Here is a 20,888-nt window from a genome sequence, read left to right as displayed (position 1 = left end):
CAGCTCTTCCCTGACACCCCCACCCCCCCACCCCCCTTATGGCCTTGCCAAGAGTTCATGACCATATGTGAGCTTTTCTTTTCAGCTCACTTCACTCTTCTCCACAACAGTCAGACACAATGCCTGTAGTACTGCTGATGCTGCACCAATCCACCTGTCAATCTTATGCTCTCTTTTACCCTCACTTGTGAACAAGACCCCGAAATGCTTGAACATCTGAGGTAGAGACACTCCCCACCTGACCTCAGACTTGGAGGTGCTGACTTTCATCCCAACCACTTCACACTCATCTGTAAAACCATCCCAATGCCTACTGGAGGTCCCTAGCTGAGGAAGCCGATAGAGCCACATCATCTGCAAAAAGTAGAGATAGAATTCTGAGGTCCCAGAACTGGAAACCCTCCTCCACCCCAAGCTGTGCCTTGAGATCCTCCATGAAAATCACAAACAGAATCAGAGATAAGGGGCGCCGCTCACGAAGGCCAGCACTCCCTCTACTGATTGGCAACAGTTTAGATCACAAGCTCCGCCTCCTTAATTGAAACAGATGGGACAGGGTGCAGGTAAAATTCTTCCTGAGCATTTGTGTGTCATTTTAGTTAGTTTGCTATGCATTGTTTTATACCTAAGCTGTTTTGGGGATTTTATCTATTTCTTTTATTTAACCTTTATTTAACCAGATAAAAACCCATTGAGACTGAAATCTCTTTCACAAGGGTGACCTGGCCAAGAGGTCAGCAGCACACGTCATAATAAATAACACATATATAAGAGACAGATAATACACAATAAGTTAACACGACAATAATAAGAATTGGAGCTACATCACATTTTAAAGTGCAAGAATAGTGGTCACAGTAACAATTTAGAAACACAAGCACTGTTCCATGGACTCACGTTGTCTATCATTTAAGATAGAGTGGAAGATAACTTGTTTTGTTTGGTTGTTTGGCACTATAAAAAGTGGGAGGTGTCATTATTTGATAAGCTTTGTAGACAAATGTGTCTCTAATTTGTGCATCAATAACAAACATTTACATAAGAGTCACTGAACTTTTCAGGGCTGTCAGTGTCTACTTCAAACAGGCAAGAGGGATTGGTCTGATGCGGACTGTACCCAGCAGGTGGAAGGGAGGGACACTGATATCCCCCAATAGCCCATCCCTTCTGTGCAGACTTTAGCTCCAAAAACACATTATGTTCTCATCCATGATGGCCAGTGTTGTCAGATATATACCCATTGTGTAGCAGCTTACACATCATCTACTTTTCCTGTTCAAACTAATCAGGTTCTTTTTTCCTAGCATACGGGAAAGCCACACTCATGGTAAAGTTCACTAACACATCCACTTGTGACCATCTGTGAATCTTCCACGAGTTTGTGAGTGTTTGAGGGTGGAGTGGTCACAAGGCTGGCCGAGCAGTGACACCCCACTGTTAATTGCCCACTGTCACTGTGGTGACAAAACGTTTGAGTAGTGAGTACGAAAACATTATCCAAACAAATCTGTCTTTGTTTTATTAAGTTTCCTGATCATTATTAACTTCACACAATTTTTTATTTTTTTTTAATAAGGTAAACTTCCCCGATACATGAGAGAATGACTAGAACACTGTCCCTCTTTAGTCTGTGGTTCATTTAATATGTCATGACAGATTCAGAAAAAATGGTGTAATTTTCATTTCTGATATAGATTAAAACAGTTAGTTGCATTAGTAACTCTGGTATTAATCCACAAATTTCATACCAGCTGGTCAAAGCTGTCAAAACTTAAAACACTGACTGACAGTTCACGTGTTTTCTGACCTAATGTGAGGTCGGCTGTCTCTGTTGTGTTTATATCCTGTGACTGAGAGAAACAACAAGTGTGTAAAGTGTCTGTTAATGTCATCCCGAGTCCTGGTGGCCATTCCTTGAACCTCTTCCTGTCCAGAAAAGAGGCCACGGACGAGGTCAGCATCCTGTGAAAAAACACACATACAGGGACAAACACGCACACGGTCATAAGACATGAGTCCATTCATGAAGGAACCATAAAACGTGTTTAAAAGCTAGCTCTGTTAATGTGTTTGAGTTATAATAACTGACTATGTTTTATACTTTACTTTTTTAGACCAAAAGTGTCTAGTTTTTAAAAATACAACTCCAATTCCAAAAAAGTTGGGGCACTGTGTAAAATCTAGATTTAAACAGAAAGCAATATAAACCCATATTTTATTCACAATAGAACACAAACAGAATATCAGATGTTGAAACTAAGACATTTTACAATGTTCTTTTAAAAAATAGTTTATTTTGGATTCAATGGCAGTTACACATTTCAAAAAAGTACGGACAGGGCAACAAAAGATTCGAAGAGCAAGTGGTACTAGGAAAAACAGCTGGAGGAGCATTTTAAAACTTATAAGGTTAATTGGCAACAGGTCAGTAACATGACTAGGTATAAAAGGTGCATTTCAGAGAGGTAGAGTCTCTTAGAAATAAAGATGGACAGAGGTTAACCAATCTGCAAAAACTAGCTAAGAATTAGGGAACAATTTTATAAAAATTTTCCTCAATGTAAAATTGTAAGGAGTTTTAATATCCCACCATCTAGAGTCCATATTATCATCCAAAGATTTAGAGAATCTGGAGAAATCTCTGTGCAGAGATAAGGCAGAAAGGTCAGTATTGGATGCTAGTGATCTTCAGGTGGCACTGCAATAGTAACAAGCTAGATTATGTACTAGAAATAATTGCATGGGTTCAGGAAAAGTGGCACAAAAAATCATTTGGCACACTTTGTAGCTCCAAAATGAGGTTACTGGTAGCCAGGATGCTAGCACCAATTCTACTGATCCATCACACATGCTTTGACTTCATCAATAAACCACAACTGGGGAGGGCCCATTCACTGGGGTTTTCAGGGGGCCAGCCAACTATGTGGGGAGACAAGGTTCAAGAAACACTTCCTAAAATCTCTGGCTGTCAACACAATTCACTGTGCCATCCACAAATGCAAGTTAAGGCTGTATCATGCAAAGACGAAGCCATATGTGCATACCATTCACATACGCCACCATCTTCTCTGGACCAAAGCTCATTTAAACAGGACTATGGCCAAATGAAAAACTGTTTGGTGGTCAGATGAATCAAAATTTGAAATTCTTTTTGGAAACCACACTATGTGCTGCAGACCAAAGAGGAGCAGCATCATACAGTCATGGACAAAAGTATTGGCACCCCTGGAATTTTTCCAGAAAATACATCATTTCTCCCAGAAATTGTTGCAATTACAAATGTTTTTGGTATGCATGTGTTTATTGCCTTTATGTGTACTGGAACAACACAAAAAATCAGAAGAAAAAAGACAAAATTGACATAATTTTACACAAAACTCAAAAAATAGGCCTGACAAAATTATTGGCACCCTTTTAAAACTGTGGGTAAATCATTTTATTTCAAGCATGTGATGCTCATTTAAACTCACCTGTGGCAGTAACAGGTGCTGGCAATGTAAAAATCACACAATTTCTGGGAGAAATGGTGTATTTTCTGGAAAAATTCCAGGGGTTCCAATACTTTCGTCCATGACTGTATAATGAAAATTCCTGCAAAGAAGCCCCATGACTGTTGAGCAGATGGAATCCTAGATTAAACAAGAATGGGAAAACATTCCTCTCCCAAAACTCCAGGAACAAGTCTTCTCACTTCCTACTTGGGACAGACCATGGCCCTGTCCCTACTTTTTTGATTGTGTTGCTGTATCAAATTTAAAATAAGCCAGTATTTTTCATGAAATGATAGAATGTCTCACTTTTATCATCTGATATGTTGTTTGTCTTCTCTTGTGAATAATATTGGTTAATGAGTCTTGAAAGTCATTTTCATTAACATTTCACACAGTGCCCCAAGTTTTTTGGAATTAGGGTAGTTGTATCCTTAAAGTTGGTGTATAATGTAAACCTGTGAATAAGATTTGCTACAATGAACTGGGGTGTCCTCGGGAAAGAGTTACATAACAGTCCTTGAAGAAAAGTTGCAGTTTTTAAAAATCCTAACCTCTAAATTTAAGGTTCATAGGCCCAAGACCGACTTACGTAAATCACTTTTACCAAGTCCAGGGTGTATCCTGCCTCTTGGCCAATGACAGCTGGGATAGGCTCCAGCTCCCTGTAACCACAGCGGGATAAGTGATATAGAAATTGGATGGATAGATGATCATAATTTGATGCCTTTGGCGTGGATTGCACTTAAATGATTAAGATAACAGCTCCCATGATCCTTCATTACTTCATGACACTCTCATCAAATTTTTGAGATGCTCTGGCTGTCTCCAGCCTCTGTGGGAAAGAAAACAACACATTAACCACAATCTATTCACACAGCAGGATAAGACAACATATCACACTATTGTGGTCAAATATTTCCTCTGATCTATTTCAGAAGGTACAGGATGTTGCTGTTTGGGAATTTTAGATAAAATACCAGACTCACATGCTTATTTCCAGGTTTGACAACATAACAAGACACATCTCAGACATTATTGTACTTTCACACAAGGTATTTTTATTCTCAGCCATTGTTATCAGCAGCGGCAAACTGCATGTCTGTCAGTTTATGTTTGGGAGTAAAACATATCGCTGTAATACGAGCTAATATGAAACTATTCTGAACTCCCCTCTCTCCACTCCCAGCCAGATGTGGTGTTGTTTCTGTACATTTCTACATACGTACCTGCATCATGTGTGTCTCTGCATGTGAGTGGAAGTGTTTGTGTATGTAGACAGCTTGTAGGAACAGAGTTTTCATCATAGTTATGTAAGAGTTGTCCATATGAGGAATTCCCTGATATGTTATCAAGGATTGTTATGTATTTTAGGGAGAGGAGGCTCCAGACAGACTCAGCTGTAGACAGCAGAAGTCATTCATTCAAACACAGACAGAAAAATACACATCACTCTCATTGAAGACAGTTATTGAGGGTTTAGGAATTTATGTGCCATTTTATGTTCAGGTTTGAACATGCTGGAGTAAAAAAGTAGATTTTGGGATAGTTTAGATTTAAACATGTCAAAAAGTATGTTCTTAAGAGATGCAGGACATGAAGCAAAAAATGCACATAAAAGATTGAACATGGTCAAGTCTTCAATTATAAATCACAGTATAAGAGCTACAGTACATTATTCTCTCATGTTAATTATTATGATAACTTTAATCTAGTTACAGGTGTAGCAATGCAATCTAGTGTATTGCTATAGTATAGTATATATTTGAACCAATAACTGGCAGTGAGTCTCTCACATCGCTGTGGAGGAATTTTTGTCCACTCTTCTTTGCAGAATTGTTTTAATTGAGCCACATGTGGAGGGTTTTGGAGCATTACCAGCCTGTTTGAGGTCTCTCCACAGAATCTCAATCATATTCAAGTCCGGACTTTGTCTTGGCCACTCCAAAACCTTAGTTATGTTTCTTAGGCAATTCAGAGGTAGACTTGCTGGTGTGTTTCAGACCTTTGTCCTGAGCTTGAGAGCACAAACTAATAGCTGGACATCTGGTAGAGAGCAGAATTCATGGATCCATCAATTACAGCGAATCATCCAGATCCTGCAGTAGCAAACGCAGCCCCAGACCATCACTACCACCACCATGTTTGACTGTTGGTAACGGGATGCAAGCCTTCTAAAAAGTTCAGCTTATGTCTCGTCAGTCCACGGAATATTTTCCCAAATGTCTTCGGGATCATCAAGATATTTTAAGTCAAATGTGAGACGAGCCTTTGTGTTCTTTTTGGTCAGTAGTGGTTTTGGCCATGGAACTCTCCCATTTCTTTCCTATTTCTTATCGTTGAATCATGAACACTGGCCTTAACTCAGTCAAGAGAGGCCTCCAGGTCTTTAGATGTTTTTCTGGGTTCTTTTGTGACCTCCTGGATGAGTCGTCGATGCACTCTTGGAGTGATTTAGTAGGTCGGCCACTCCTGGGAAGGCTCATCATTGTTCCAAGTTTTCTCCATTTGTGGATAATGGCTTTCACCATGGTTAGCTTCAGTCAAATAGCCTGAATGGCTTTGTAACCCTTCCTAGACAAATAGACGTCAATGACTTTGTTTCTCATCTGTTCTTGAACTTCTTTAGATGGTGGCATGATGTGTTGCTTTTAAAGATTGTGAAGCTTTCTTCACTCTGTCATACAGGTTCTATGTAAGGGATTTAATTTAACAGGTCTGGCAGTAATCAGGACTGGGTGTGGCTAGTGAGATTGAAGTCAACTTTTTAAAGAAAAGTGGTTAATCACAGTTAATTCATTATTTAAAAACAGGCAGGGGATTACTTTTGCATACAGGGCCATGTAGGTTAGGATGGCTTTCTTCCCTCAACATTTGAAACCATCATTTGTGTAGCTTAGGCCACTGTTGGTACAATATCTATCTATTCTTGTACCACAGATCATTCAATTTTATTGCTTGCATTTTACCACACGGTAACTTATTGTTTCAGTATGTTTATAGGGATCTACCGTACTAGAATTACCTTGATATGAAGACACTTTGGGGCTTCATGAGGGCCTCAGACCTTGATGCTGGGGTCAGAAGTCCTTCCCAGGGACTTTAAAGATAATATAACTCTATTTTTAAGTTATATATTAGCTCTAGGCTCCTTATTTACATGAAAAATACATGTCTTTGTCACTTAAAGTAATTTTAAATGTATACCTCATTGTTGTTGCAGACCTAATGACTATGTCTTGAGCCCTCTTGGGCACAAGGCCTGAAAGAACTGCCTGTTTGGGGCTAATGGTAAAACTGCCTGTGTCTTTGTCATCTTACCACACATTTTCTTAACTCTCAAGTGTTGCCTCCAGATCATTCTCCACCACAAACTGCTACACTTCCTTCGGTTAAATCCTGATTTAATTGATGCATTCATTTCCTTGGCTTTCTTTTGTTTTGTTGTGTGTTTGTGTGAAGGGCTTGGCATTTTTTCCTGGAGGCAGGGCCTCTCCAGGCAGCCAGCACCTCGGCAGGAGCATGGAGGGCAGTACAGAGCATCACTTGATGAATGAACGTCTGTTATCTGAACCGGTCAGGCCAGGATGGGGAGAGAGGATGTGCAGAGAGGAGATGGTGGTTATTTTTTGCTAAACATCTTCCTCTTTAAAAAACAGACAGGATGGATTCTCAGAAAGCTCTAAGCTTAAATATAAACATAGAGGTAAGGAAAGCCTAGCAGTAATTTTGGAAGTCCATTGTTCCTCTGTATCACTGCATATACATATTCAGGGTTGTCTACTTTCTCTGTATTTTCCAAAATCAAACACAGATCAAAATTCCTCAGATCACTGTGAAATTTGATTCATAGTCACACGATCTTTACCTTTGTTGAGTCAAAAACGAATCTTTGAAAAAATGTATCAAAGTAGCCTTAGCTAAATCTATAGTCCCCTGTCTTTGTTACGAAAAACTATGATAAGTGCTGACACTGATGATCATGGAAATGTGTTTATTAGTAACAGAAAAAGCATAATCAGCAACATCATTAAAATTTACCCCTCTATTTGACAATGCTGCCATCTAGTGGACACTTGCTGTAAGATTTCATGTTTCATAGTCCACAACTCCTAAAGAAACTAAGAGTGTGAACAGTTTGCAGCTGCTGCTGTCACTGCTACCTCAGCCAGCAAGTGTGTACTAGAGGAGACAGAAGATGCAGCAAATAATAAACAATTCTAAAAAGTCTTTTATGTTCAAAGGATGTTATTTCCTACGAGGCTCCTCTATGACTGGATGATCACTGCCTCAGCCTAATAGATCTGTTAATCTTTAGACTAACTTATCACTTTGAATCACACATTTGCAAGTTTGTAGTCAACCCTCTAAGCTCTATGTTATTTTTCACACAGTCAAGCTGTGAACGTCCTTCTTTTCAGGACAAGCTGAGCTTTAAGAATATGTGTGCTGCAGTAATGTCACTTGAATAAAAAAGTTATGGGACTGTAAAGACAAAAGAAAAAAATTAGATGGATATCAAAACTAATATTTTTTATGTATTACACACAGAAAACAATAATCACTAAGACTTTTTTGCACAAACATGTTCTCCCATCTCTGACAAAAAGTGAAAAATAATCATTCTATGACAAAAAGTCTTCAGAATATACAAATTTTTACAAAAACAAAAGTCCTCGTGATTTTTTGAACATTCGACATGCAGTTTGGCAAGGCATGATTTGATGATGACCAGCCTGCCATTGGTTGTCATAACCCATGTGACAAAACAATATGGTGGGTTAGCATGCTAAGCTAGTGGCAGAAACAATCAAAAATGGATTGAAAAATGGATAAAAAAAAAAAAAGATGTTCAGAATCAGAGTAACTGATGTGGTTTTAATCTTTTCATGCCCCAGAAAATCACCCAAGTTCCAGGCTTGCTAGAAAAGCCTCCATTAGGGTTGTGAAGGTTTGAGTAGCATCATTACAACGGCACAACGACAGGCTGCAAGAAAAAAAAGTGTCTATGATATATGGTTCAAAAGTTAGTTAACTTTTTGTAAACTGTGGCTTTTCTTATTGTATACCCCAATGTCAAGGGTCACAGAGGGTTAAAAGTATGCATGAAAGTATACATTTGTGCACTCAAAAGTGTACTTTACAGTGTGCACTTGGAATTTGTGCACTTATGTATTGAACAGTGTGCACTTAAAATTGTACCATTGAAAGTGTGCTTTGGAAAGTGTGCAATCATTACAATGGAAGTGTGCACTTTAAAGTCTGTGCTTGTTAACGTGCACTTTAAAAATCTGCACTTTGAAGTGTGCTTTCATGTTGCGCATGAATAGAATTAAAAGTGTCCCAAGTTGATCATTGAAAGTGTGGAGTCTGTACAAAACACTTTAAAGTGTATACTTAATAACTTAACTTGATGTCTGCACTTTAAAGTCTTTACTATCTTACTGCACTCTGAAGTAAACTTTTGGACGAGTGCTTCAAAAGTGTTAACTTAAGAGTGTACACTTAAAAGTATGCACTTTAAAGGATGTATTTAATCCCTTTAAGTGTGCACTTTAACTTGTCTTCTTATGCATGTTCAAGTATGCAGCTAACAATCTGCACCTAAAAGCTATCTAAAGTTATCTGAACTGTTCACTCCAAAGTGTACACTTTTAAATGAAACTAAACCCCCAGACCACTTTTTTTTTCAGCTGAAAAGTGATGTATATCCATATTTAGCAGTGTTATTAAATAATTCCAGTCTGACCTTCAACATTTGATTACAAAGTACTTAAATTCTACATTTTGTGTAAGACATGTGCATAGTGACTGCGCTCTACAGGTTGAAATCATCTACTGCAGTTGGGATTTTCAAGCTTGTACATGTGACATCATCAGCCACCCAGTTTTAGACAGCTGTTTCACTTCAAGGCATTATAAAGGTTTTAAATATTCAAATATTCATGTTTTGTTATAAACAATAATGTGATGTGAGTCTGTTGTAAGAAAGATTCAGTTTGAACCTTTTGTTTGTCAAAAGTTGCTTGAGCTTAGCATAATTTACGTCACAGTGAACCCCATCTACAGTACCAGCAGCTGTAAAGCTCATCAATTTTGACATTAATATATTCATAAACGATGGTTTGTGGTTCTTAATAAAGGCTTTCTTTCATTTTGGTCACATTTAGGAAATAATAGAGTTAGAAGTCTTGATTAATCTGATACACTCTCCCAGAGTCACAGGCCTGACAGGCTACACATGAACACAGATAGGTAATCTACTGTTGGAAACTAAAAGAGGATCCCAAAGGTGAAGAAAAAAACCACGTTTAACTTTTTAAGAGGGCGTCACACTGAAAAAGTGGGGGCAAAAACACGCCCCCACTTCCGTTTACCCACCACACCACAGCAGCTTGGAAGAGATACTATCTATGTCACTTTTTCCATTACCCAACCCAGTTCACTCTAGTGATGCCATTTTAGTTCCCTTCATGCCCCTGCACTGGTCCTTTTCATGTGGCCCAGAAAGCTCTGCTTAAAGAAGAAACCAGAGTTTGTCTTGTACTGGTGATCTGTTTTCTAGGGGTGATTACACACCCTATTGGTTTTTACATGTTCCACTTAGCGAAGGTTGTTGTGTGGTAAACCCTCTGTGTAAACCACAGGTTCCCCTTAGACATCATTTCTGCTGCAGTCAGCATTGTGGTTGTATCTCTATAACTTTACTCACATATATCAACAAATCTTTTTCAGAAGAACATATATTATTATCATTCTTTTCAATATTTAACAGCTACCTTATACAGTCCATGAAAACTGCTGTCACTTAGTGATATTTAAATGCATATTGCAGGACACAAACATAGTGAATAGAGCAAAAGAATCCAAATGTGCTGAGTAATCCATATCTGTACTGAGCTGGTATGACAGATTAATCAGGCTCAGTCTGCAGTTTGGTTTCCATTTGTAGTACAAGTAGTTTCCTCCACCAACACTTCAGCAGGTGTTGGACATATGCAGACAAACAGTACGTGTTGAGCAAACACAATCTGCTGAAATACAATCCTTTTGGTAATCATCTTGAAAAAGTTATAATCAGTGTCCAGAAAAAGATATCTCTCTGTTTGTTTTGCTAAAAGTCCAAACTCTAAACCAGACACTAAATAAGGAAAGGTTGTAAGTCTGTCATCAATGTTTGCTAAAGTGAAGGCCCTAAAAAGTAAGTCATCACCTCCTCATGCATGTGGTCTTTTCAGATCGTGATATTTACATCCTGGTGATGTTTTGTCTTTGGTATGAATGTCACTGAGGCGTAAAGAGGGGTCAGAGTGATCCCCTCTTCATGCTGGCATCTGATGTAGTAACGGCAGCATTAGAGGAGTGAAACATGATGAGCAGAATCATCAGAAGGAAGCATGAGGTGAAATCTGACTGCGTATGTGGAGGCCCTGCTGTGCTGTGCTCTCTGGTGTTGGGGACATTATTGTTGTGCAGTTGCAGAGTCATAAGGGATGTTGTTGCAGAGGGATAAGGTTGTAATGAACTACAGCTCCATGGGGTGATGTATAAAATCAAGAGTATAGCCTTAGTTGAGGCAGGCAATGGAGTCGAGCACTGCCATATAATTGAGATCAACCCTCATCCACTGATGGACAGCTGACTCTCTCTAAGCATGCCACTGGCTAATCGCAGTTTGCCTTATTTTAAACTGTGATAGCCAAAGTAAGCATCACTGCTCCCTCTGCAACCCTCCTCCACCCCAGCTCTTCCTTTATTCTGCTTCTTACTTCTTCAGTGTCATTCTGTTGTCAGTGATGACTTCTCTGCTCTGAGGTTTTGCTGCTTCTCTCCCTGCCTCAGGCTTGCCCTTGTAGGCACAGGAAAGGTAGGAATTTTTGCTGTTCCTGCTTGATGCCAATAAAAACAATAAGATCAAATTAATGACCGCTAATAATGAGACAATTGTATAACCACAAATACAATGTATCAGATGTTGAGATATTTTCAGAAATAAAAGCAAGAATCTGCTTTGTGCACAGGGTTATGCAAAGTTAACAGAGAGTGACTGATGCCACCCTACAAATCAGATCAAGTGAGCACTTCTTAAAATAAATCTTCTTCTTTCCATCTTCTGCACACAAATTTCCACGTTGAAAGATCACCAGCACCATCACCCCTCACATTAAAAATAACTTCCTCTGAATTACACGAGAAGCAGAAAAGTGGGTGAAGCGTTAACTCTCTTGTGCATCTGCAACCTGCAAACACAAATACTTGCGTGTACACATGAAGGGACACAAAGTTTTTTCTTTCCTCTAAATTTTGCGCTTACCCACAGTTTCCTCTTTGCCCCTCCCCCCAACCCTCACCCCTCTTTAGCGCCCACTCTGCGATCTTTTTACTGAGAAGTGTTGACCACATGACCACAGCTCGTTTGTTTGCATGCATGCTAGGTAGATGCTCTTTTTGCAGCTTCATCATGGAGCCTTCCTGCCACACATGTTCACAACCACACACAAACACACAGGCAGCAAGGTAATAAAAGTGAGGGTCTGTGAGTGAAGCAGAAGGACAACACACATCTTCAAACAACACCAGACGACACGAGCAGTCAAGATGATGATGAAGAAGCAGACCATCATGTTGACCTGTTTCCTGCTCCTCTCTGCTTTGACTGTTGTGGAAGCTAGTAAGGAAACCGTATTTTATTATTTAATGATTTTAAGGGTAAATTTTTCTTTGGCTGAGTACAGTAGAATTCTGATGTCTCTCTTTGGATCAATTTCATGTTAACTTATGTGATACACCCAAAAACTAAGCAAACAAATTTGTCTCATTTCTAGTCCAAAATATCTCATTACTCTTATTATGGGCCCCGTTAGTCTGACAAGTCCAGATGAACAATTTTAAATTAGTTTAAAGTTACCAAGAAATCTAATTCATGCACACTATTGTTAAACATGCTACAAACATATGATTCAGTACACACACAAATATGATCCTACAGACATGCACTAATGACAGACGTCAGAGTGAGGGCAGCAGCCCATTAAAGGGCACTTTGGGGTTCGGTGCCCTGCTCAAGGGCACCTCAGCAGTACTTATGACCCTCTTGTTCCAAACCAAAGTCTTCACAGACCGAATCCTGCCGTCCCACGTATAAAGTCAATTTTAAGTCAACTTTTTGGCCTCACTGGCAAATTTAGCACTCTAAGAATATCTTGGAGTAAGTTTTATTTGAATTTTTCAGGTGAATGTAGCTTAATTTGAATTATAAAATATTTTGTTTACACAACTAGGGCTGTCAAACAATTTAATTTTAAATTTTTTTATTTAAAGAAAGCTTATTATCAGAGTTTATATAGTTAATTGCAATTAATATCCTTGTTTATCGCATCTTGAACCCCCACTAATTTGCATTTACAATGGTACGGTCAGTAATTGACTTGCTTTGGATATAAACCTGCTTTCATTCTGAAAGAAAATAAGTAACTTTGGGTGGATCAAAGTTTGATAATGCAAGAAAATGAGCCCAGCCATGTTGTGATTTACTGATGTCATTATACGTGTTGGATCAGTAACAATGGTGATAATATCTTTTCTAACTCATTTGAAGTTGATAAGAGTGTTGACCTTTTGTTGGGCTCTAATGTTGAACATATTTATTGATGCTTATTTTTAACCTCTTTTCACCACTTTTTAACCACTTTTTCTGGACAATTTAGCCACCTTCAGGCCACTTTTTTCACACTTTTTGTCTCTTCGAACAATTTTTGGCCTCTGTTCACTTATTTCCCTCACCACTTTGACTTCTTTTGCCTAGTTCAGTCTCTCTGTGCCAATTCTAACCAGTTTTTGCTAACATTCCGCCCATTTTTGCCACTTTCAACACATTTTTGTCAATTTTTCACCCCTTTTCACCACTTTTTCTATCCTTATCTGCTACCTTTAACCCATTTTTGCCACTTTTTAACTCATTTTCACCACTATTTCCTGCCCTTTTTGGTTCTTTTTGCCTCTTTAACCCTGTTTGGCCTCCTTTGCATTCAAGTTGACTTTTGCCACCTTTTGGCCCATTCTTTGACCTATTTTTCTGCCCTTATCTGCCACTTTAAACCAATTTGCCACTGTTTGCAAATTATGTAATTATTTTTCCAGTCATTCCAGACATTCCAGTTGTCCCTGATTTTTCTCCTTTATTTTCTGGAATCCTGACTATTGTGCACATCATGGCTTACCTATAAAGTCTGACATTTTCCAAATGGTTTGGTTCAATAGGCCCATCCACACTGATTACCAAAAATAAAGGTAACTCTGTTTTTTAAAAAAGAAGCTTATATGGCATAGATGGACAAAAATCAGTGTTTATTTTTTTGACAGGAGTGGTTATTATTCAGATTAATTGTAAAATATAGATATATCAGCTTAACTTTCAGTGGATTGTGATTTTGTCGACTTCCATGGGCCCAAGAAAGCGTTCCCCTTTATCCTACCTTATCGGTGGACTTGGGTGTTGATGACGTTTGACATGAGTTTCTTAAAGTAAAAAGTGACATCAATCGGCAGTGGCGGACTCATTTTTCACCACTATGGCTGCAGGGAGACACTGCAGCAGCTGAACTCAAATGGGCTGAAAGAGACGATAAAGGATGCAACTAACGTGCATAAAAATAATGCACTGTTTATGGACCTTTATCACATTGTGATCACTTATGATGGATAAATCATAAGTAATCATAAGTTGTAAATAGTCAGAGGTCTGTTTTTAAGTGATACATTGCTAAAATGTATTTTTACAGTTACTACTTTTGTTTCAAAGCAGACTGTCAGATCTCACAGGGTTTCCAAATGTGTGTTCTCAAATGGGGAAAAAGTTTGATGGATAAATGAAAAAAAACCTCATTTTACCTTTTCATTAAATGTACTTTAACATGTCCATAACATTTTCATTCCTCTCTCTTTTTTATTTTCTAGTGAACTACAGCCCATCTGAGTGCTGCTTTGCCTACTGCCCTATACCCCTGCCTAAAAGAGGGGTGCTCGCCTACAAACACACTAATAAACAGTGTCCAAAGAAAGGCATCCTGTGAGTGTCGTGCCCCATATTTTTCTCCTTTAAGGCTACAAGTTCTGAATCAAACTCTTACATTTTTGAATTAAATAATAATTGACGATTGTTTTATAAAGCTTTTAGTTAATCCATGTTATCATTTACATTCTTTTCAAGTAAAAGTTTCAATGTTGAGGATGTATAAAACAAGACATAACATTTATTTCAGGTAAAAAGTCTTAAAAAAGACTATTACTGTGTATTATATCTCAGTGATTGAGGGTGGTGAAGGCGTTGTCACACCACATTAAAAGTGCAATTTGTCAGTGATACTCCTAACATATAAACCATCATCATGTTTTTCTGTTTCAGCTTCAAGATGAAGAACGGTAAAGAATACTGCGCCGACCCGTCTGAGCAGTGGGTGAAGAACATCATCGCAGAAAGAGAAAACATTTAGGCAAAGTAGATCACTGAGAGACCAGCAGCAGCTTCTATATATTTTTCTACTTGCTTAAAAGTCAATGCAAAACATCTTCTAAATGACCTACATTTCTATCTCTTTGTTTTTATACTTTGATGATGATATGATGCATCATGCATGCATAAGCTGATCAGTATATCATTTTCAAGCATTGCTTTCTGATGTCTTATTAAACACATCTGATTAAAGTTTTCACGTTTTCATTTGAGAAGCAAACTTTGACCAGAAAAAGAGAACCTCTACTATGCATAATATAAGTAAACCCACATGTGACAGTGACGCATAAGAGCTGACGTGGTTTCTGGCTGACAAAGCCACAAGAAAAAAACGCTGCACCACAAACGCTTGATTATTAAGTAGAGGAAAATAAGGTTATGTTTACAAATAGTAGAGCAAATCAGGCTTTTTCAGTTATGTCCCTGGACTATTACTCAGGTATCACAGCCTTTTTACAGATTATTTTTAGTGACACTTTAGCTGCTATGACAGGAACATATGAATATCCTTTATGTAGAAGTCTAATTCAAAAGATATGCAGTCTTTGTCCATAATCAAGAACTTTTACATGCTTATGACAATGCCATTTTGATCAAAGGATAACTTGGTATACACAGAAAGTCTTACATTATTATTATTACTTTTTAAGGATTTATTTTTGGGCATTTTTGTGCCTTTATTTGATAGATGAGGACAGTGGATAGAGTCAGAAACAGGGTCAAGAGTGGGGGAGAGACATGTGGTGAAAGGCCTCAGGCTGGATTCGAACCCATACCGTCCACGTACATGGGGTGCGCCTTTAACTACTAGGCCACCTGCACCTTAGTCTAACATTATTTTAATACTTTTGAGACCTTTTTTCAAGACCCTCTCAATATATTTTAGGACCCATTGCATTGTCCTAATCTAACCAGTTATATTGGTAATACAGTTACAGTGGGTTCAGAAAGTTTTCAGACCCCCTTCACTTTTTTCAGCCTGAAGCTGCAGTCAATTAAATTCATTTTATTCTTATTAACCTACACAGTGCCCCATCATGACAAAGTGAACACATAGTTTTAGATTTTTTTTTTTTTTAAATTAATTAGAAATAAAAAAGCTGAAATATCACATCGACCTATTGCAACAACCCTTGAATTCGAGCTCAGGTTCCTCAAACACATGACAATGCATATATGTGAAAAACAAAAACAGATGTGCAGAGCTCAGAGACAGGATTGTTGCAGATCTGGGGAAGGCTGCAAAGAAAAGATCTTGCTTCACTGAAAAAAGTGTAGGTGTTCTGAATATTTTTGAACGTATTGTATGTGCATGTTTAATTGCAGATTGTAAGATAAAAACACAGTCAATTAAATGCAGGTAGTGTTTGTTATTGCAGTATGCAAATAAAGCTTTCTTCGAGATTCTAGCAGTGCTAACATTAACAGGCTCTGTGATAGCATCACACAAGGTCAAAGCTGCTTTATTTTTTGCAACATCCTGGCCCCAGCTTCCACTGTAACAGCTTCTTCTCAGAGAACTTATATTTACGTACATGCACACATCTCTTGATCACAAAGTTAACTCACTTGCTAGGGACAGAGCAGAGCTTTAAGGATGCACTGATAGCTCAATGGGTCATACATAAACAAGCATGCAGACTGACGTAGGATCTGGGGGAGTTTCGTCAGGATCTCAAGTGTGCTGAAAGCTAAATGTAAAAACAAAAGAAGAAAAACTAGCCTACATTATTTTGAGAGATAGCTACCAAATTTAAGACTTTATGGTCTTGCATTTTGGACTTTTTAATACTTTTGAAAAATCCTTAAATTTGCTAAACTATTTATCAACTTTTAATACTTTTTAAGACCTTGCAGACACTCTGAGTCAAATACATCTGCAGATGCAGAGCACTTATATATATTAATATAATTGAGTTGTTGAGATCAACAATGTGGGAAGCAGAGACTCGGCCTAAGAAGCCTGAGTACAGTAGTTCTGGAGGGAAATAGAAGAAAGGACCAAAACTTCAGAGTGACTCTTTTCCAGTGAGCCCTTGGAGCACTTTACACCACGTGTGAAAAGGACACATTCCCCTTCATTGGAGGAGACAGAGTGAAAACCACAGGGGCCCTTATGATGTGCCACAAGTCATAAAAGCCCCTGTAAACATCTCTCTCTGCAAAGCTCCCTGCTCCCTGCACCTTAAAGTTTGGCACAGTCAGCTATCAGTGGTCGAGTATGAAGAGACTTCTTCCTTTCGGAAGAAAGCCTGTCATATCCGAAGACGGTAATGCAACTCTTCTCCCACCAGAAGGACGATACGAACCCTGCTTTTGATTTCTTGATTCCTTGCTGCCGCAGGCTTTTCACTTGCTGGAGAAACACCCAAACCATGGAAGAAACGCTAATGGACTCACCTAGATGTCAGACTCTAGTCACACCTCGTGATCACAATTTGTCTATTGTAGTTTTGTTTTATAATACTGATTTGTTGAATCAAGTGTCATAGATAACAACTGATGCTACTTTGTTAGACAAATTCGATTATAAATTTAAAGAGAAGCTGTCTGTAGTTATTGCTCTCTACACAGTGATAACTTCTGGTTGTGTCAGTGTACGATCTCACACCTTCAATTTATTAAAGTATCAGTATTTATCTAATATCAATAATATTAGTATTTAAGACCAAACTCTGAGATTGATTTTTTCTCACTTTTAGTTGTTGTTCCTTGTTTTCAGGGTGGTGCCCTGTCATCTATAAAGCTGTTTTAATAATTATACTTATTTATATTAGTAGTTATAATAATAATTATTGATATTTTAACAATGACCAAAATGTCGCATTACAAATCCCAACAGTGTTATACTGGTATTTTGGGCACGAGAGTTTGTTTTAATACCCTATGTCTTTAAATGTGTTTCTTAGGAGCAAATGATATGACTAAAAGTTTTAATTAGCCTTTCAGATGGTGCTGCTATCTGTTTTAGAGAAATCTGATAACATTCAAATCATTTTCTAGGATAGCACGAGATTTTCCAGAACATTTCGCCTTCTCTCTCTTTTTTCATGTATTTCCAGTGGCTAAGAAATTAGTGAACTATTTTCAAGGTTTTACAGGACCTATAAGAACCAATTAAATTATACAATCCCTCATCCCCTTTTCCTGGTTCACCTTGTGGTGCATCCTTGTCACCAGCAGGTGTCACTGTTTTCTGCCTTCAACATTCTTAAGTGTTGTGTGTTGTCCAAAGCCATAATCTTATTTTTCTAGGTCAATATCAGAAAAATCAAAGTTTTTATGCTCATTTCTTAAAGTCTAGGTGAGAATAATTATGCTGTATCTCAGCTTCATTTATCACTCAGATATTGGGTGATGCATGTGTCATTTATGACCCCGAAACCCTCTCGCAGATGGCTACTGTCTGGGGTCTGTGCTAAAAATAAACACACTAGGGGAGGAAGATGTGACGTACTTTAAAGTGGTGGCACTAGTTTAATCACAGTGCTCTTATTTTGTTATATTTCCACACAAAACTGACCTGAAAAGCTCTACCACCCAAAATAACATCCCAAATGATGTCAGTGTGTTGACATCAATACTTTAATTTGCGTTCGACCTTTTTTTTTTAAATTATTTTTATACTCTGCTCCCCTTAAATGCAACTTTATTCACATGTGTCAGTTTACATGTGTGTGCAATCTTTGAGTCAAATAAAAGCCTGGGAGAACAGCAGCTCTCACCCCACAGGTAACTGTCTGATTAGATTCTGGAGGACCTCTCTGCATAGATTTGCATATTAATGAGAAATAAAATCAGACTAAAGATGGCTCAGCTCGAGTGCTTCTTGTTCCCAATCATGATGATTATCAACAAGCATTTTCATTCAAGATAAAAAAAAAAAAAAGATTAAAGGACACCATAGCTTCCTACTCTCTCTGGTGGTCTGGAGTGTGTGTTAGTTTAAGGAAAGGTAGTGTGTTATAAAATCATGAAAAGAGTTGAGAGTGTGTCAGAGTGAACTACCTGTGGAGGAGGGAATGGGATCACAAGCACGAAGCACAAGACGTCCCAGTGACCAGTGGAAGAGGAAGTGTTAGATACTCTGGGGCCATGAGTGCACTGTGGGATTTTAAGAGGATTCTGGCCAGATTTCAACCCAGTCGTGCGTAGTTTCAGTTCTCCTTGGTGGATCCCTGATTCATGGCTTTGAGTCACATGATGAGCATGGCTGCCAAGGGGTCAAATAAAGGTTCATTAAGTGGACATATGTGCAGTGTTTCTGATTTCATAAACAAATGCTGAATATGTGCCCTATTGACCATGACCATGTAAATCAATGCTCCTCTTTTTATGGCAAATATGCAATCCGATTTGGGTGACACTGCATTTCAGGACACTGAAAAAATCACAAACTCTTTCATGACTGCATGCCCTGCAGTTATGGACTCTGTAGCTCCACAAAAAGCTGTGCACCTGTGATGTGGCTCAACGACACCACTCGTGAGGCCAGGTGCAAATGTAGGCAGGCAGAAAGAAAGTGGAAAACCGATCAGCAACAGGTGTCATATGAGATTTTAAGAGACAGTTGGAAAATGTGTAAGAAATCAGTCGAAGAGGAAAAGATAAAATATTTTTCAAATTTGATATTGAAAAATGGGAATAATCCTCCCCTTTAATTTCAAACAATTGGGTCTGTTTTAAACCTACTCTTTTAGAATGCTGTTCTGAAAAATGTGAAATATTCTTATCCTACTTCACAGACAAGGTTGCTTTGATTAGGGATAATTTATTATTCCCCTCTTTCAATCCACCCATAACCATTCCTTGCTCAGCAGTTTTTTCTCAGTTTGAGCAAGTGTCATTGCCATCTCTCTCAAAAACTGTTGATCAACTAAAACCTTCATCTAGCCCTACAGACCCTGTCCCTCCAAGGTTGTTTAAGGAGGTGTGGGCTACAATTGGCTTAAGTGTCTGTCAAATTGTGAATAGCAGTCTTGTCTTCGGAATTGTCCCTTCTTTTTGCAAACAAGCTGTGATTGAACCTCTCCTTAAGAAAGCAGGTCTGGACGCTTTCAATTTTTTTTTAATTTTCGGCCAATCTTGAAGCTCCCTTTTTTGGCTAAATTATTTGAAGAAAAGTGTTCTTAGTCAATTACAGCCCTTTTTAGATGCACATGGTATTTTAGAAAGTTTCCAGTCAGGCTATAAGGCCCTGCATGGCACTGATTCTGCACTTTTACAGGTTTTTAATCACCTTTTTTTAGTGACCAATTCTGGTAGTTCTGCCATTTTAGTGCTTTTAGACCTGACTGCTGCTTTTGACATGGTCGACCATGCAACTCTTCTAAACCGCCTTGAAGCGTGTGGGTGTCAGGGGGACCGCATTAGATTGGTTTAGGTCTTACCTGTCAGGGAGATCCTGTACTGTCAGGGTGGGGGACTCCACTTCGTCTGCTGCCCCTCTCCACTGTGGAGTCCCCCAGGGTTCAATTCTTGGCCCAATCCTTTTTTCGCTTTACCTTCTCCCACTGGGGGCAATTTTTAGAAAGCAGAGCATCTCCTACCATTTTTATGCTGATGACTGTCAGATTTATTTGCCTATGTCCAAGAGTGCCAAAGGACCCCTGACACCCTTGTTGAACTGCCTAGGTGACGTCACCCAAAATTGGTTGGCCCAAAATTTTCTTTGTTTAAATGAGGGGAAAACAGAAATTGTGTTGTTCGGACCCACTGATCCCCTTATGGACCTGGGCCCCCTCAGAGATAATGCTCAACACTTTGCCACCAACCTTGGCGTCACCATGGACAGTGATTTTAAACTCAACAAACAGATCAGCACAGTCGTTAAACCAGGCTTTTATCACCTTTGTCTTTAATCAAAGTTAAGCCATTTTTATCTTTTA

The 20,888-nt window shown here is 38.6% G+C and overlaps 1 protein-coding gene and 1 long non-coding RNA gene across 2 annotated transcripts; one reads left to right on the top strand and one right to left on the bottom strand.

Moving 5' to 3' along the window:
- Positions 1 to 1,865: 1,865 nt before the first annotated feature.
- LOC121521885 lies at positions 1,866 to 19,081 on the bottom strand. Its single transcript, XR_005992898.1, has 3 exons — positions 19,009 to 19,081; positions 4,081 to 4,323; positions 1,866 to 1,962 (listed from the first exon to the last, which is right to left on the bottom strand). It is a non-coding gene; the product is annotated as an uncharacterized LOC121521885 (long non-coding RNA).
- Positions 12,004 to 15,274, top strand: LOC121521884 (C-C motif chemokine 14-like). Its single transcript, XM_041806079.1, has 3 exons — positions 12,004 to 12,159; positions 14,445 to 14,556; positions 14,893 to 15,274. The coding sequence occupies exons 1-3, from the start codon at positions 12,087 to 12,089 to the stop codon at positions 14,978 to 14,980; spliced, it is 273 nt and encodes a 90-aa protein (XP_041662013.1). The 5' UTR covers positions 12,004 to 12,086; the 3' UTR covers positions 14,981 to 15,274.
- Positions 19,082 to 20,888: the final 1,807 nt, after the last annotated feature.

Source organism: Cheilinus undulatus, linkage group 14 (assembly GCF_018320785.1).
Source record: "Cheilinus undulatus linkage group 14, ASM1832078v1, whole genome shotgun sequence".
In the NCBI taxonomy this organism is placed as follows: Eukaryota; Metazoa; Chordata; class Actinopteri; order Labriformes; family Labridae; genus Cheilinus; species Cheilinus undulatus.
The sequence above is the reverse complement of the archived record's forward strand: the minus strand, read 5'-3'. Positions and strand labels throughout refer to the sequence as shown.

Bases quoted from the DNA above. Each gene is read 5' to 3' on its own strand.
- LOC121521884 (XM_041806079.1), top strand. From the start codon at position 12,087: ATGATGATGAAGAAGCAGACCATCATGTTGACCTGTTTCCTGCTCCTC. The intron at 12,160-14,444 runs GTAAGGAAACCG...TTTATTTTCTAG, and splicing joins TTTGACTGTTGTGGAAGCTA to TGAACTACAGCCCATCTGAG. The intron at 14,557-14,892 runs GTGAGTGTCGTG...TTTCTGTTTCAG, and splicing joins TGTCCAAAGAAAGGCATCCT to CTTCAAGATGAAGAACGGTA.